This window comes from Sylvia atricapilla, chromosome 12, assembly GCF_009819655.1.
Source record: "Sylvia atricapilla isolate bSylAtr1 chromosome 12, bSylAtr1.pri, whole genome shotgun sequence".
NCBI classification, from domain to species: Eukaryota; Metazoa; Chordata; class Aves; order Passeriformes; family Sylviidae; genus Sylvia; species Sylvia atricapilla.
In genome coordinates this window covers 7759100-7777555 of record NC_089151.1, presented here as the reverse complement: position 1 = coordinate 7777555, position 18456 = coordinate 7759100, and the positions used below count along the sequence as shown (strand labels likewise).

The 18456-nt window shown below is 55.8% G+C and overlaps 1 protein-coding gene across 1 annotated transcript; it reads right to left on the bottom strand.

Moving 5' to 3' along the window:
- Window positions 1-280: 280 nt before the first annotated feature.
- On the bottom strand, window positions 281-17330 carry HSD11B2 (hydroxysteroid 11-beta dehydrogenase 2). Its single transcript, XM_066327710.1, is given in 6 exon segments — window positions 281-1152; window positions 1632-1769; window positions 2349-2534; window positions 2783-2995; window positions 16749-17190; window positions 17193-17330. Coding segments are annotated over 6 exon segments (1479 nt in total). The 3' UTR covers window positions 281-790.
- Between the last annotated feature and the right edge of the window lie 1126 nt (window positions 17331-18456).

The following is an 18456-nucleotide window of genomic DNA, read 5'->3' as shown; positions in this document are numbered from 1 at the left end:
ACCACTTCCATCCTTGCCCCAGCAGGGCTACAGAGTCAGAGCAAAGCAAAAGAAAGCGTTTGGCATAGAGCTGGGGAGGAGCAGGGAGTGCGCACAAATCCTTTCTGGCAGGCTGACGCCTTTTCTGGGAGTACCTGTGTCACCTTCTGCTGCATGTGAAGTTCCTGCCATAGTGCTTGGTGTGGTGCCAGCCATGACCCTGCTCAGCTCTGACCATAGGCTGAGCATCCCTGAACAGCATTGCAGCACTGCACTGCAGAAGGAGACAGCCAGAACCTGCTGGAATGTCAAGAATGGATTTATTTAAAAAGTGACAATCACATAGGTCATCTCATAAAGAGCTCTGCAGCACTGGCAGCCTGGTCTCGGCCCCTGCACTCGTCGGGAGCGTGTGGAGTGTGTAATGAGCGGCAGGGAGGCAGTGGCTGCAGGGTCCCAGCCCTGACCCAGCCAAGAGGGGATGGAGACAAACAGCTCTGTGAGCACTAAGGAAGGTGGTGGGTAGTTGAGGAGGCACATCCCAGCCTGTGGTGCAGAGCTGCTGAGTCAGGCAGGGATGGGCCTCTTGGAGGGTGCACGGTTAGAAAAAATACAAAACCAAGGTCTCTAGAAAATGTTGATTCTTGCACAATAGAAAATAGATCTACCTGATTTTGGAAAGAAATTTGGTTTTTAACGTCTAGCGCTGATTGTTCCCCCACAGTGCAGGAGGGCCGTGCCTTTGGCTTTGCACGCGCTCAGGGGCTGGTGTGCCTGGAGAGCCTGGGAGGGGGCCACGTGCAGGCCAAGGTCAGGCCTTCTTCACGTCGTTGTGGTGCTCTCGCCGCAGCGCTCGGGGCAGCTTGGGGTTGATAAAGAATCCTTTCAAGAACAAGTCTCGGACAAAATAGGGCAGGTAGCGGTGTATGAAATACATGATCCCAAGGCCCTGCCCTGGGTAGTAGCGCACGGCTGGGTTGGCAGCCAGAAGCCCGTCCGTGATGCTGTTCACCACTGCGCTGAGGTCCTCCACCGCCACCTTCATGAACTGGACGAACTGCTGGTTGATCTCCTCCACATAGTCCTCGCCATAGGCCTGCAGCAGCTCTGAGGGTAGACTGGCCAACAGCTGCTGCTTCTGCACGTTCCAGAAGGCAGGGTCACACGTTGTCCCTGCAAGGAAACAGCCACTGTGAGCTGTGTGGGCCCCCACTCCAACCCCCCTGCCATGGGTGCCAGCAGCCTGAGTCACCTTCCAGCCTCACAGGAGCGTCCAGCTGAGACCCTGGCAAAGATTGCCATGAGGGAAGCACAGTTGTAGCACCATGGTGACTCTGGGTAGTCTGAGACTGGACCCGCAGTCTTTTGGACCCTGCCTGCAGTGGGGATGCTACTACCATGAATGTGACTGAGCTGTTTTGACCCGCCCTAATGGTATAGGATCTGCTGCCAGGACTTGATCCAGATGCTGTTTCCAGTCCACCAGAGCCCAACAGCCACAGGATAGCCACTGTTACCATATGGCTGGAGATGCTCAGAGGCTACATGCTTGCACCACCAACTGCTCATCCCATTGCTTCACCTTCTGCCTCCCTGGGCTACCTGTCCTTTGCCCACAGGCACAGACAGGGAGCAGGTACTGACCCTCTTACCTGTTTTGTAGTAGCCAGGCAGGATGAGGCTGACTTTGATGCCCCAGGGCTGAAGCTCACTGCGGAAGGTGTCCATGAGCAGGCTGAGGGCTGCCTTTGAGGCCCCATAGGCTGCCAGGCAGGGGAAGGGCATGTCACCTGGCACAAGTGAAAGAGTGAGTGAGCCAGTGCTCCAGCAGGGACAGAGGGGAGTGGGTGGGAAGAGAAGGGCTTGTGTAGGGCTGTGTTCCTGGCCCCTGCTCAAGGAAATGGCTTAGGGTTTGTTTTGCTGAGAAAACAACTGAAATTAGCTTCAAATTAATGTTTTAAGGGGGGGGGTGGGAAGAAAAAGTGGTAAGGGAAGAGGAAATTGATTTTGTCCAGCTAAAGCTTGGGATTGTCATCCACAATGGAGGATTAATGGGTTTTAATGGGCAAAATAAAGGGCAGGGGACAGGAAGTTGGTTTTCCCACCCCGGCCAGGGCTGTCATCCCCAATGGAGGCCCATGCTGCCTGTGACCAGGCTGACTGTCACCAGCCCCTATGTCTCCCCATGTCTTGGTGGCTGCTGTGGGATTCAGCAGCGCTGCCAGCTCATCCTACAGTTCCTGGTGCCAGTTGGCTGAGAAAGTTGGAGTGCCTGGGAGGTGGGAACTGCACCACACCGTGGGGGTGCTCAGGCCGTGCCTGGGCTGCTGAGGGTGCCAGGGGCGCCACACTAGAGGGAGGCTGCTCACCTGCAGGGCTGCTCACGGTGACAATGCGGCCGCTGGCAGAGCGGAGCAGGGGCAGCAGCCCCTTGGTGAGCTCCAGGGAGCCAAAGAAGTTCACCTCCATGCAGCTGCGGAACTTGCCCAGCGGCGAGAGCTCAGCGTCAGCGATGGTGTCATTGAACCCGGCGTTGTTCACTAGGCCCCAGAGTCCTGTGGGAATGGGGTGCCTGAAGAGGTGACCTGAGTGGGAAAGCCCCACCCTGGGATTCCCAGCTGCTCCCCAGGCTGATGGGGGTCCTGCAAGGGAATTGTGGGGTGCCCCAGGACAAGAAGAGAGCTTGGCAAAGGCTGGTGGCACAGGTGCCTGCAGAGACACAGCCCACTGTGAGGACACATGGAGGTTTGGCACTGGCTGACGTCCCAAGGGGTCCTGTGGGGTTGCCAAAGGCTCCTCCTACCTGTGCTGTTGGTGTGGGTCTGGATGTGCTGCAGGACACGCTGGATGTCCTCCGTCTTGGTCAGGTCCATCTGCAGCAGCGTCAGCCTCGGTGAGCAGCTCTGGCGCAGCTCCTGGGCACCAGGACTGTGCAGATCCAGCACGCTGGCAAACACCCGAAAGCCCATGGCGTCCAAGTGCCGGGCTGTTGCCTGCCCAAAGCCCGAGTCACATCCTGAAAGAGATGGGAAAAGCCTTGCAGTGGCCAGTGACAGCCACTGTCCGTCCCCAGCCCCCAAAGACCCCCTAGCTCTGCCTCTCCGACACCAGGAACCTCAGTTTCCCTTGCCCGAGGACCACCTCGGCTCCGCACCCCGCTGTAGCTCCTGGCTCACCAGGACCTTGCCCAGAGGCATTCGCAGGGCACGGAGCTGCTGTTTTCTCTCTCTTGCGGGAGGAAGAAAACACTCGCTTTATCTGCAACCCCCATCGCCCCGAGCACCTCCCTGATTTCAGGTGCAGGTAAACCCGCAGGCACCAGCAACACACCGGAACAGCCCAGAGCCCTGCAGCGATACGGGGCCATCAACCCTCAAAATAGCCTCTAAAAGCTTCATCAAGCACCATTCAGAGCTAGCATAAGGCTCCGTGGGAGACTTTTGCCGAATGCTTTTTGCCTCCCAGAAAGTGGTCAAGAGGCAGTGGTTGCCTGGCTGGGGCATGAGGAGATTAAAAAGGGTGAGGGAGAAAAAAGGATTCTGGTCTGCTCCTGCCCAATCCCAGCCTAATCTCCTCCATCTCGGCTCAAACAGGGGCACCACAGGTGACCCTGTCACCCGCAAAACCACCATCGGGTTGCTGGGGGACAGCCCGGGCAGGAGCTGGCTGTTGCAGAGTGATGACAAGGCCAGTGGCCATGGTGGAGTGGCCAGGATGCAAGCAAACAACGGCAGCAAGGTACAGGCTGTTCCCGGGGCCGATGGCAGCACTGATAGCTCAGGGAGTCTGCCACAACCACTGCCCAGTCACATTAACCATTAACAGGGGAGCATTGCAGGGGCAGCCCCATGGCCCTGCACCCTCCTGCCCAGCACCTTTGGGTGCTCCTGCGGACATCCCTGAAAACAGACCCTGTGTGGCACCTGGGGCCACCCTAGGATGGACACAGTGGCCTTGGGGACTATCACCCCATGAGATTCAGCACCCTTCCACCACTCTTTGCTGGGGGGAGGCAGGGGTGGAGCTGGGTGCAGGGACTGGCTGCCTCAGTCTTCCATACCTCTAGGCTGGGATCGGGCACTTACAGCTCTTGGAGTGTCAGCTAAGAGTCAGTTCAGTGTCTCTGTCCTAGTCCCCAGCTCAGTTTTACTCAACTGCTCTGTCAGCAGAGGCCAGAGTGATAACACGGCCCGGAGGTGCTGAACTGGCAGGAAGGGGCTGCAGGGACCTTCCTTTCCCACACAACACCCATCATGGGTATGGGCCAGGTTGGCTCAGCATCACCCCAGCATTATCCCTGGCATTGCCCCAGCATCACCCCCAGTACCCTGCTCCACAGTATGCTGAAGGTGCTGCCTCTCCCCTCCCCTGGAACGGTGCATGCTGCCAGCAGACAGATAAGGTGCATTTCACCTTTCCGAGCAGTGTGGGAGAAAACTGCAATAAAGATAAGGTTTAAAAATAAAAGTGCTTGTGGCCACAGCTTCACCATGACGCAGCTGACAGGAGGGTTACCTGCACTGCTCCCATGCAGCCAGCAAGAAAACCTTCCCAGCCAAACATGAAGCTTCCTATCACCAACTCTCAAAACCCTGGGAAACATCCCAAAAAACTGAGAGCCAGGTTTGCCAGCTTCTTACAAGCAAATCTGGCAAGAAGGGAGCAAACATGGCCACATGCTGTCCAAGTCAGGCAGAGTTTGTTTTGCCTTAGAGGAGCAGGGCAGTCAGAGGGTTTGTTTCGGAAGTTCTAATTTATTCACACACATACCAAAAAAAAAAAAGCTCCTGGGAGGCTGGCGGGAGGCCCAGGGCCAGGAGGTTGAGGATGCTCTGGTGTTATTTAAGGTCTCCGCCGCTGCTCAGCTTCCCATCCGCTGTGCTCAGGCATGGCCAAGAGTGCAGGGAGGGACAATGAACCCCCTGGGCCCATAACACGTGGCCCCAAAGCATGGCAGCTTGCCCAGGGCCATGCTCACTCCCCATGGCCACCAGCACATGAGCTTCTGGCCACGCTGGAGCTGGCGCAGGAGCCACTGCCGCTGGCCCGGCCCCGCCGGGAGTGCTGAAGCCGTCCAGTCTGTGCAGCCCCAGCAAGGCTGGCGCTGGGCTCGCTGCCCTCCCAGGATGCTGCATCACGAGGAGATGCCGGCGCCAGTTCCCCCCGCCCCAGCTCACAGCTTGCCAACTGGTTTCACAGTTCTGCTGGAGGGAGGGACGTGATCAGATCAAGCACAGGAGCCCAGCATTGGGAGCGCAGCAGAGGAGAGCAGGTACCTTGAAGCCCCTCCATCACATCCTCATGGACCCTGGGCCAGCAGACAGGGGCTTTTGCTGCAGCAGGAGCAGAGCAAAGCCTGACTCCAGGTTGCAAAATCCAGCAGCCCTCCACAGGCTCAGCAAGCCAGGACAAACTCCTGCACCAGGGGCTGGACAGCCATTTTCCAGAGCAGCGGGTCAGCAGCAATTCCTGAGGACTTTCCAGAAGCTCCAGACATTTCAGCGGCTCCCCAAAGAGCAAGACGCAAGCCTCCACTAGAATTTTGGCATGACAAGCCCCAAATTTACTTATCTTGAGCAAGCAAAAACGTTTGGCCTCCAGCATCATCATTAGGGGTGCCCTCCTGCTGACTCGGAGAGGGCAAAGAGGACTGACCCCACGGCATCGTGCATCCATTGTCCAGAGTTGCTCCTCACCGGTGACAGCAGAGCCACCGCCGGGGCTGAGCTGTGCCAGCTGGGCAGCTCCCAGCCAGCCTGCGCCGCTCGTGCTTCCTCGCTGCCTGGAGCCAGCTGAAGCTGCAGTCCCGGTTTGATGTGGACGCATTTTTTCAGGTGAGTCAGGCATGGCACACTGACATTTTACTGTCTCAGGTATTCACCCTGCTTTCCTGCACCAGCACCAAGGCCACCACACACAGACATGCTCAAAATTAGTGTTACAGGTTTCTGATCAGAGCAGAGAGGAGCTGCTGAACCACAGCCCTGCCCCCACTGCTGGCACAGTACATGATGGAGGGCTGGTGGCACAGGTCTGCGGTGCTCACCCCAACACAACCTAGGACTGACTTCCCTTCCCAAGCTACGAGCTGAGAGTCCTCATCCATGAGCTGTGCAGCCTCATTCTGGAGCTATGGAACTGCAAGCTGGGCATCTTAAGCTCTGAGCTACAAGCCAAGCATCTTCATCCTCAGGCCATGAGCTGTGAATCCTTATTCCTGAGCCATAAACTGAACACCCTCATCCCTGAACCACAAGTTGTGCGTCCTCATCCCTGAACCATGCACTCCAGGTGAGGACCAACAAAAACCTAAGCAGTGAGAAGCACAGCTTGGCTGAAGAATTCCCATGTGGCTGCAAAACTGCCCAGGGCATGGTAGGTACAGCAGCAGACCCTGGTGTGGAAGGTGAAGAGGGGTTGCCCAAGGGCTGAGCACCCCTGTGATCCACCAGCTCTGCCACAATCATTCTAGCAGTGTGGTCAGTCAGCAGCCCTAGGGGCTGTGCCCCAGGCAGCTGGAGGCACCCCTTGAGGATGCTCCATCTTCCACTGACTGGGAGCTTGCCGGCTGCGTTGGGCACTCAGAAGGGCATCACCCCCTCCACCCCTATTAGCTCTGCAGGCCCTTGCCTGGGTACCCCCTGCTGCCCTCCAAATCCCAGGACATCAATCCCACCTCCCCAAAGAGCTTTAGGGAGTGTGTCCCACCACCCTGTCTGAGGGCCCTTGCCAAGATGGAGCTGTCACTAGGCTCAAGGACACCATCAACGGGGGGGAGCTGGGGCACCAAGGCCGAAGGGATTAACATGCTGAGCCACTCATTTCCATAGGCTCAACCTCAAGCTCTGCCTGGGATGCCAAACTAAACACAGCCTTCTGGCTCTGACAGGATTCACTGCCACCATGGATCCAGCTTCTCTGGGCATGGTACAGGATTCAGCTGGGCAGCATTGAGGGAGGCTCAGCTGGGTGCCTGAGCAGGCACTGATCCCAACTCTGCTGTTCATCTCAGCTCCATCCTGGGATGTGGGCACCTCATGGATGCAGATGCATAGGACAAAGTGGCACCAGCTGTGGATGGTGCGTTCAGAGGGGATGGCACTCCTCCAGAGGAACTCAAGGAGGAGGTCCTTGCACAGTGCAGGTCCAGGTGGGATAAAATGCCCAGCAAAATCCTGCGTGGGCAGGGCAAGGCCCTGTGGCCAACACCCTCCGGATGCTGCACACTTTGGAGCAAGAGTGATAAAGGGATGGTGTCAGCCCTGGGCAAGAGGGAACAAATTTTTGGCAGGGCACAGGAGAGGGAGGGGAAGGCAGGAGCACCTGTCCCCACAGCAGCTGGGCCTCCATAGCCACATGCCAACCCTGGCCTCCCCAGCCAGGCATCAGCCACCATCTGCCCACACCCAAGGGACTGCTGGGGGAATGGGTCTGGGAAGGGGCACCCACAGCTCCCAACCTATCCAGTGTCATCACTGTCCACAGGAAGCACCACCCCAGTCAGTGGCTTGCATGGCATGCCATGTCCCCACTCCCCATGAGAGCAGCCCTCATGCCCAGGCACAGGCAGACAGGGCTGAGGTGGCAGCAGCTCTGGTGATGCTGCTGCTGGTCCTCAGCACTGGGGTTCAGGAAGCCACAAGCCTAATTAAATTAAATTAAAGCCAGAACATACCTTTAGGGATGACCCAAATCCCATCCCCAAATCCCTATGAGTGGATAATACAGAAGCCTCCCACCCAAGCAATCTGGATGGGCATCCCTGCAAAGCCTCAGCCTCCTTCCTGAACAGGACCTGAGCCAAGGGGGGCACACACTGCCCCTGCTCCCCTAGGACCACCCCTCTGCATGACACACTCAGCACTGGCAGCTGGAGGGAGATTGCTGATGCCTCACACAGCCCAGGATACACACATCCCTCCAACAGGTCCTATGGGTAAGAGCAGGGTCAGACAAACCCTCAGCTCCAAAAGGAGACCCATGACAGAAAGCAAAGCTCGGAGTGCCCATGGCAGGGGGTACATGGGTGACCTACCCCTCCCTGTGCCGGGGACAATAGCCAGATGGTATGAATTACAATGGATTAGCCAAGTGTTCCTGGGGCCTCTCAGTCATCACCTCCACCCGGGAAGTTATCTTCCCCTTAACAAAGACAAAGGGGGAAATCTGATTTTCTGCCTAGACAACCAGGCAGAGATGACGAGGAGCCCCCAGGCCACTGCGAATGCACCCACAGCTTCTGGATTAAAGACCATTTCTCAGGAGCTTTACTGGTGCATCCGTATTGGGGACTAAAGCAGCTGGGCAATAAAAATGTCAGACGCCACAGCCCTCCCCATCACTGTCACTAAAAGCCATCCAGACGCCTTATCCCCCACCAAAGCTGCCGAGCAGCATCTGCTGCTTGCCACCGGCGGGGCTCATAAACACAGGATCCTGTTAGTGCCCTGGGACAGCAGGACAGGAATGAGCCCAGCCACCACCAGCAATGCACGGCCAGTGCCTGGGATGCTCAAAGATGTTGGGACCCGGGAATTAACCCAGCCCTGGCATGGCAGTGGTGCTGCTGCCGGTGAGCACTGACCCTGGGCTCACAAGCTGATGGGCGGGGGGAGGAAGTGCCACCTTCAGCATTGCTGTGACACTTCGCAGAAAGAGAGCACAGGAATTTCCTAGAAGCAGCTGCTCACCGCAGCCCGGGGCTGGATGGCATCTTCCGGCAGCTGCTGTCTCCACCGAGGGGAGATCCTCTCCCCAAAATGAGTGGTGAGGCTCTCACAGTCAATTTGATCTTCCAGCAGGCACGGATAAGCAGAAGACAGCAGCACAGACATCACCTGGCACGGCTGTATATCAGAGTTAACCTGGGATGGATGGATGTCCTTCTGAGAAGAGGAGGTTGTGAAGAGCTGTGGCAATATCTGGGTTAATAATAATAATGATCTTCAAAGGGAACATGGTGAACTGGGAACATGGAGCCAACAAGCCTCGAAAGCCATCCATCAGGAAGAGCTGTCACTGGGAAGGACACCCATGGCCCAGAGACAATTCAACCAGATCACTCAAAATCAGTGCCACTGGCAAGCTGGCACTGGTAGCATATCCACCTGGGCTCTTGGAGAGGGAAGGGCTGGGTAGGAACCAGGCTGAGAAGCCAGAAAGCTCCACCAGCTCTGTCTGGAATGTGACAGTGAAGATGCTCCTGGGGAATAAGGTAGTGGCAATAAAGCCATGGCTGGAGCACCTGCTGGTGGGCACCTCTAGTCTGCAAAAGGGCTCTCCAGGAACGCCCAGCAGACTGGAGAACCACCAGCCAAGCCCCATATCCATCTATCCTGTGTGCTAACAGGCAAGGAGAGACATCAGGTCATGGCTAAGGTCTGCTAAAGGCAGGGCTAATCCATCCACAGGCAGCTGAAGGGAAGAGCAGCTCTTCTACATAGACCACCATGAGCCATTACCACCCAGGGACATCTCAGGGAAGGTGTTTCTAGCCAGGACAGCAAAGCACCACAGGCATGACATGACCAGGAGAACCTCTAATCATGTGGTGGGACAGGTCAGCCATGGGAGAGCTTTGAAGTGCCATCCAGACAGCACTGTGGACAAGTCACAAGTGATGCCAGCAGGGACAAAGCTATGCTGGGACAGTTCTGACCAAGGCAGAGGGTCAGAGCTAGCCCAGGGAATCACCATGTTAAGCATCTCAGTTTTATTTATTTATTAGGGTGCATCTCAGCACCCTAACAAGGCTATGGCAGTTTCAATGGAGCACTACCAGTTCAGGGGTATTTTGCTGATGAGATTTTTTTTGCTTGTAAGGTGCCATCTCATCACTCTCCTGTCACAAGAGTAAACTCCCACCACATGCCACAAGCCCAAGCAAGCAGAAGTGGTGCAAGCCCTGCCCATTCTCACATCATGATGGTCTCTACAGCTGCACCAACTATTTTCTTTTGCAGCTTCCAAATCCATGTGAAGCGGGAGACTTTTTTTTTTAGAAACAGAGCAAAACACTTGAGCAAACACCAACTGAGTTTCTGCCAAGACAGCTTTTGAAATACACTGAGCTGTTTAAGCCCCCGTGCTCAGAGCTGTGTCTCATGATGACCTCAAGCCACCTGCCCTTTCCATATACAGCTCAAGTCATCCCCTCCTTACTCTTCACCTGCAGCTCTCATCAGCTCTTCAGAGTAAGAGTTTGAGTATCATAAGACTACTTTGGTGCATTTTCCCCAAAATACATGAAGGTGGCCCTCCAGTCCGATGTGCTTGGGCAAAGTTGTGCTGACCCAGGCAATGCCAGGCAGCACCCACACATGCCCTTCAGCTTAGGCACAACAGCTGAAAGGGGAACAGAATTCATCCTGGGATGGCTGCATATCCCACGTTGGAGCTTATTCCCACCTGGTAACCAGGACCCTAGCAAGGAACAAACATTGGTCACAGTGGGTTACTCATGGAGGAATGAGGCCCTGGTAACCCAAAGAAGCTGCAGCTGCCCCATCCCTGGAAGTGTTCAGGGCCAGGTGGGATGTGGCTTGGAGAAACCTGGTCTAGTAGGAAATGTCCCTGCCCATGGCAGGGGAACAAGATGGTCTTTAAAGTTCTTCCCAACCCAAACCATTCAGAGGTACTTTGATTCTGAGAGGCCAGACTTTCGAAGCTGCCACAGAAAACATCAGGGCAGGTACCTGAGCTTTTCAGTCCATCCCTTCCCTCTGTTCCCAGCCTGCCTGGGAGTCACTCGCCATCTGGCTCCATGGGGTCAACCACCCAGCAAGAGGAAGTGCTGCTGAAAAGCTTGTAAAGCCAAAAACTGCTTTTCAAGATTACAGCCGTAGAGCCAGCAAATCCCAGGACAGCGCTATGTGTGACAGGGAAGCCAGCTCCCCAGGGGGAAGCTGATAAAGCTCAGGGGCTGGCAGCTATCCAGGGGAGAAGGAAGCAGAAGTGATACGTTGCACATGCAAGCACACACAAGCTGAGACAGAAGAATGGGAGATGGTGGATGTATCACAGCCACTGTGGGGAGCAGAGAAGGAGGTAACAGACACATGCTGGGGAGGTTAAAAATACGAGGCCCTAAACTATACCTGTAGCAATGCACTGACAGCATGAGGGCAATTTTTCCCTCATGCTAATTTTACCTTATCACAGGAAATTCGAGCATTTTCCACCTTATTATATAACAGTTAGGTTGGAAGGGACTTTATGGGGTGATCCAGTTCTATTCCAGTTCCCTGCTGTGGGCAGGGACACCTTCCACTAGCCCAGATTGCTCCAAGACCCATCCAGTTTGGCCTCGGAGGCTCCACAGCAGTACCTCAGATCTGAGATAACAGGAGGGACATCAGGAGGTGAAAAAATATAAAAGCCCTGCAGCCTTTCCTCCCAGGAAAAAAACCCCAAAACTTCCAGTTGGAGTTTTAGACCAGCACTGAAAGACTATGGGGTGAAGACAAAGATTTGGTGGAAACACCTTGAAAAGCCCCCCTCAAACAAAACCCTGGCTGGGCAAGTCCACCATCCCTGTGCTGTGCTCCCAGTAGTAAAAGCAGCAACTGGCTCTTCTGTAACCAGATCCTGGCTTGAGGGGAGCTAGACTCAACAGTGGGTAACCCAATCCCAGACCTCATTAAAAATGTGCTGCTCATTGGACTAGAGGGCAGCAACTGCCTACACTTCTCTCCTTCCGAAAGCATCCGTTCCCATCTGACAATCTCATTTCAGCAGGGAAGTCTTTGCTTTGTTGCTCTCATGTCCCCACATAACCCTGAGGCTAATCAAGCCAGCTTGGGTTTCTCTACCAACTCCAGTCTCCCACAGAATGAAACCTCAATGCGTTTTTCCTCCTGATTAGCTGTGCTCATCATTTTTGGTTAACGGTGCTAAAAACTCCCACCTTAACAGGTCTGTGTCATTAGTAGGCTTCAAAAGTGCTTATTTTATAGATAAGTGAGAAAAAGCCAAGCGTATCTATCCACATGCCTGCGGTGAGCAGGGGTAGGTATCTATTTCTGAAAAAAACTCACGTGGGAAAGAAGAATCTTAAATCCATGGAGGGCTGCTGACAAAGCTGGGGGAGAGCTTCAGCCCTACAGATAGAGGCAGAAAAAGCAGCTTTCCTGCTCTGTTCCTAAAAGCCAGCAGCAAACCCTATAACTAGAGTTAAATGTTGCAATTTTTTTACTTCAAGTATACCAGGAATTGCTTGTACATCAGGGCTGGAGTTTGGGTGTTTGATTTTGGTCCTGTCCCACCCCTCAGCTTGGAGGCAGCAGCTGCCTCTGCTGTTAATTTTTAATAGATTCTGGAAAAATCAGAGCAATTTCAGGGAATAAGCTGATTTTCAGCCTTCACTTACAGAATCACAGAATGGTTTGGTTTGGCAGGGACCTGAAAGATTACCAAGCCCCTGCACTTCAGCTTAGGAAAAGATCCCAGGTACCTCTGAGCTGGACCACTGGCTCCAGAAGCAGAGTGAAAGTCACCTAAGGAGAGCTGCAGCACTTTTGCACAAAGCATTTCTCACAGCAAAGCTGCTGGCAGGTCAGCACCAAACACGGGCTGTGAGCATGCTGTGTGCATGCTGTGCAGGTGCTCCAGCCATGCCGTGGAGCAGAGGTACCCATCCCAGAGCCAGCCCTGAATCCTTGACCCCAACATTTCTCAGTCACCTTGTTTAGCTGGGAAATAGATCTAAGATAACATCAAAGTCCAGACGAGAGCAGTGCTGCTTTTTTACCACACAAAGTGATTTACCTTTGTGGCAGAAAGCAAGAGTCCCAACATCTGGATTGAATCACTTAGTCCTGCTGCAGCCAGCAGATGCTTCAACATCTGCAGAGTCCATGGGAAACAATGAAGCACTGCAAGTTGCAAAGCCTCTGTTAACCTTGAACATGATCTGAAGCTCTGACCCATTTCAGATTGTTAATGGGGCATGCAATTGTAACAAGAATGCTCCACCAGGAAAACCACACTTTGCCTGCAGCCAGGAAGGAGAAGAGAGGAGGACAGAGCAGGTTTGGATCTGGGCAGCCTGACTCACCAACCAATTTTGCTCACAGAGATTATTTGTTGGAAGACAGACCAATCTGCAGGTGCTCCTAGCTTCCTTCATAGGCTGCACCAAGTAAGAGCAAGGATACGAGACCCAAACTGCTTCTCTCAGGCAGCCATCCTGATGTTTGGAGTTATTGTAGAGCTAATTCAGGTACCACCATTATAGACAGAACAACAATTCACTATTTTCAACTTCCCATCCAAGCTGAAGCATGTGAACCAATACCTTGTAACACAAGTCCTGTCCTCCCTCTGCTCTGGCAAAGCCCTGCAGGCAGGCAGACTTTATGGGCTGGTTTGCATTTGGTGCTTTACAAGGATCTGCAGTAAATCGGGCAATTGGCTACTGTCCAAAGAACCACCCCACACAGTCACACATGGCAGAGTTACAAAACAACAAGAAGCTTCTCCACCTGCTCAGTGGAGCTCTGGGAGACTCCCGGCCATCCCTCCACCACCTCCAGGCACCCAGTTGTGTTGGATGGTTTGAGAAGACTCACTGAATTCCACAGACATCTGCTAAAACCCCCAGGAACCAAAGAATGGTCTAGGTTCATGTCCAAATGGACCCAGTCAAAGCCCAACCTTGCACAAAGCACTGCCAGCTGGAATCTGGAGAGGCCAAGAAATGGCAGCTCATCACCTCCCTCCAAGACTGCTCTCAGAAACCATCACCCCTGCCCAGGCTCCAGAGACTGGACTGCTTTTTGTATCAATTCCCAGTGGGAGGAAGTATGGGATATAACACCCCTACTCTTTGCTCACACAGCTCTGAGGAGTCCAGTTGCCCTAAGAACAGCCAGCAGTGCTGTTTCACATTTGGGAAGGGGGATGCACACACAAACCAGCTGTTTGATGTTCAAACCAAGCAGCTCTCAGTGAGCCACTGGCACTACTGGCCCACAGGTGCCAGCCAGCAGCACCAGCACCCTGGAGTGCCCTGTCACACACTGTGCTGAGGGATGCCAATGTTGGCTGCCTTGCAGCTTCCCAGGCTCTGGTCAGGCAGCTGCCCATACCAACCCTGCCCACACTGCAGGTATGTTGGTCCCTGTGGTTTTCCAAGTTTGGCCAAAGCCTGTGCCAGGTGTGGGCTCATCTTCAAAGCAAGGGCAGGCTCAGGACAGCAAACCAAGGGAGGAATAGAGATGGCTGCTCTCTCCCTCCCAGCTCAGGCAAAGCAGCTGATCACTCTCCTCCTCATCCCCACCATTCTCCTGGGGCTGACCTCTCCCAGCCCCTGGCTGCACAGGAGGGCATTCTCCTCCTCCCTGAAAACAGCTGTTACATCCCCTAGGACGACAGGATTAACACTTTCCTCACCCTCTGCCCCCAACCAGGCTGCATCCACTGGAGCAATACTCCCAGAGAAGCTGGACAATTGGGATGCAGAACAAAATCCCCAAGGTCACAGCCCCAGACAAACATAGCACTGCAGGGACCAGTGACCACTTACTCTGCTAGCCCAGGGAATGCATCATGGGAAAGCACAGCATCCCTTGCTCCCCTCTAGCAGCAGGCAGCTGCCTATCCCTGTTCCAGCCAAATCCCAGTCCCACGTGCAACAGTCAAAATGCAAACCTGCAACAGATGGGAAACGCCACAACTTCCCAGTCCCTGCTGCTACCACAGGGTCAGCAGCTTTGCTCTGCAGCAGCTCTGCTATTTTCCCACTGAGTTGCACAGTTAGTTTTCCTTCAATCCCTCCCGTAAGTAAGTCTTGTTTAGCCAGCAACGTCTGGACCAGCACAGGGGGCCGGACCATCACATGCAGAGCTCAACTTAAGGTTGTTCCTGGGGAGAGTGGGTAGCTGGAAGAGCTGAAACTCATCACCTGGGAGATAACAGCACTGCAGCCTCCTTACCTTGCATCACTGAACCTGCTGCAGGACTAAGACAGCGGCCAAGATGCGTATACAAGGAAATGATGCCCAAAGATTTTCAGGCTGAGACCTGTACTGCTCCATAGAGAGTGGACTTTGTGCCATTTCTCAGTTGATCTGCAAGGTCCAGCACAACACAGAGCACAGCAGAAGTTCTGTCCCTGACCTCACACACCTTCAATGAGGCCCAGCATTGCCAGTCATCTATGCCCATGATGCTTGCTCTGCCAGGCTTTGCTTCCCACTGGCAAGAGGAGGAAGGTCAGGCTGCCTTTCTCCCAGAGCTGATCCTTCCCAGGCTGCTCCCGCAGGAGACATGAGCAGCTACTCAACACCTAGTTGCCTGGAATTAATCCCTAAAAGAATCAGGCTAATTACTATGCAAATACTCCAGTGAGGGATGCCATCCCCAGCAGAACAGCCCTCGCATCTGCCCCTTGGCAGGCACTTGCTAGAGCAGCAGTACGGAAACGCCGATCCCGCACTGCGGGCTGCACCTCGAACCTGTAAAACCACAAAGTATTTACAGCCAAGAGCAAACACATCCGAGCTGCAGAGGTGCCACCTCAACGCACTGGGGCAAGAACACCTTGTTCCAGTCACTGACTCACTAATTATACAGGCAATGCCAGAGAGCCAGGGCTGCCAGAGCCAGTGTGCCACAGGGCACCTGTGAGTGCATGGCTGTCAGATGTCCTCCCCAGGCAGCCCTACCCTGCTGCAGCTTTGACCTTCACTCAGTTGAATCACTCATTCTTCCACTGCCTTGCTCCTCTGATCTTCCTCCTCCAGAGAGGATTCCCTGCACTTCCCACTGGTGCCACAGAACCCTTCAAGCTGAAAAGGGGACCCGGGTCTTGCCTTAATCTTCTAGGAAACAAGCAAACTGCCTTCTCCAGCTTCAGCACCTCCAAGCCCAGCCCAGACATCCCCACCTGGATGCAAGCTCCTGTCCTTGGGAGCATTGCCAAGGTCATGCCCACAAGTTTCCCTCCTCACTGCATCCATGCAGAGCCAGCAGCACCTTCCAGGCACACCTGGAGCAAAAACCACCCCAGCTCCAGCACTTCCTCCTCACCTCTCCACTACCATTGCCTCACAGCAAAGCACTGCTGAGCCTGGCTCTCATCCTCCAGTTCCACTGCCAGGAGGAAGGAGTGAAAAAACCATATATATACCAAGATATCCTAAAAAGCTTCAGCCTGCAAGCCAGAGCTGTGCAAAACTTGGGAGCACAGCACATTCTCTAAGGAGCTCTGGACCAGGCAGTCCAAAGAGGAGGCAGGCAGCAGCTGGGCAGCATTTCCCAAGGATACCCGCACAGTGGAGGACCTTGTCGCCAGCAGCGCCCTGGAAGGAGCTCTGGATGAAGCAGTGATGCTCAGTGCTGGGTAACCAGCTCTGTCGAAGGCTCTAGAGATACTACGAGAACCTTTCCAAGAACAAGTAACTCCAGAGGGGAGGAAGGGAGGGGAGGAGAGGGAAGCCCTTGGGCCAGCTGACGGGGTCCCAAGCCAGCACTCCAGCTCTGTCCCATCTAATCTCGGGGCTTCCAGAGGAAGCAGCTCTCGGCATCGTGCTGCAACTAGTGGTCAACACTCGAGGGGCCATTGCGACTCCCTGCTTCGCGGGGCAGATACAGCCTGGCCGGTTCTGCTTGGACGTGGAAGAGGATGAAGGATGCGCTGGCAGCGGTGGTTGGTCCCTAGCGGGACCCCGCTGACAGCAGCGTCCTGGTGCCTGCGGGACGCCCCACTCCGCTCCCCGCCGAGCCCAGGCGGTGCCGTCGGGGCGTAGAGGCCGTGTCCCCGCACTCACCTGTGACAAGGACGGCTCTGCCCGCCACCGGCAGCAGCCCGCGGGGCGCCGCCCGCCACAGCAGCAGCCCGGCGGCGGCGGCGGCCAGGGCCAGCCCCAGGGGCAGCGGCAGCCAGGCGCGGCACAGGCTCTGCAGCGCGGCCAGCAACGCCAGCGGCAGCACCAGCCCCCGGCCCAGCGGCGGCCCCAGCCCCCGGCCCGGCCCCGGCGCCCGCCGCGCCGCCCGCAGCGCCAGGCTGCCGGCCAGCGCCGCCCACAGCGCGCCGTGCGCCCAGCGCTCCAGCCCCGGCTCCATCCCGATCCCGGGCCCGGCACGGCCCCGCCGCTGCCGCTCGCCCGCCCCGCCGCGCCCGTTTATACCCGCCCGGCGGGGGAGCGGGGCGGGGCGGGACCGGCCGCCGCCAATGGGAGACGGGCGGGACGGGAGCGCCGGGCACCGGGAGCCGCCGGGGCACCGGGAGCCGCGGGCACCGGCACCGGCAGCCGGGGAGGGGAGAAGGCGGAGCACCTTGGTACCCGCGGCTCGGCACGGCTCGGCTCGGCGCGGCTTGGCGCGGTACTGCGCGGCAAGGCTCGGGACATCGTGCTGCCTGGGTAGGCACGGCTCGGCTCGGCACGGTTTGGCTTGGCTCAGTCCTGCTCAGGATGTTGTGCTGCCTAGGTAGGTGCCTTCAGTGTCGCTTAGACTGGCATGGCTCGGCTCGGCTCGGCTCGGCTCGGCTCGGCTCGGCTCGGCTCGGCTCGGCTCAGACAGGGACATGATGCCACCCAAGTAGATTCAGCTCAGCGCAGCTTGGGGCATTTTGCGAGCCCAGTAGACATGGCTCATCTCAGGTGAGCACAGCTTAGCTCAGCTTAGCCCTGCTCAGGACATTTTGCCACCTAAGTAAGTAGGCACAATTCAGCTTGGTCCAGCTTGGCACAGCTCAGCTCGGAACAGCTCAGGACACCACGCCCCCTCAATATGCACAGATCAGCTCAGCACGGCTCAGGATGGCTCAGGACATCACACCACTCAGACAGGCACAGCTCAGCTCAGCACAGACCCGGTCATGATGATGTGCCAGGTAGTCACAGTTCAGCTTAGCTTGGCTTGGCTTGGCCCAGCTGAGCTCAAGACACTGTGCCACCTCAGTAGGCACAATTCAGCTCAGCTTGGCATGGCTCGGCATGGCTCAGTCTTGCTTGGGACAGGATGCCACCCAGTTAAGGCACAACTCAGTTTGGGACAGTATGGCTTGGCCCAGCTCAGCTCAGCTGAGCCCTGGTCAGTACATTGTGGCATCTCAGTAGGCATGATTCATCTTGGCACAGCTTGGTTCGGCTCAGCTTGGAACATTATTCCACCTAGACAGGTGCAATTCATCTCAGCTCAGCTCGGTTCAGCACAGCTCAGGACAGCTGGGGACACCCAGGTAGATACAGCTCAGTTTGGCTTGGCTCAGCACAGCTTGGGATGTCATGCCATGTACAGGACAGCTCAGCTCATCTCGGCACAACTCAGGACAAGATACCACCTAGGCAGGCACAGCTCATCTTGACACAGCCTGGCTTGGCTTGGCCCAGCATGGCTTGAGACATCATGCTACCTAAATAGGCACAGCTCAACTCGACAGAGCTTGGCATGGCCCAGCATGACTCAGCTCAGCACAGCTTAGGACATCATGCCACCTAGGTAGGCACAGCACAGCTTGACTCAGCTCAGCTT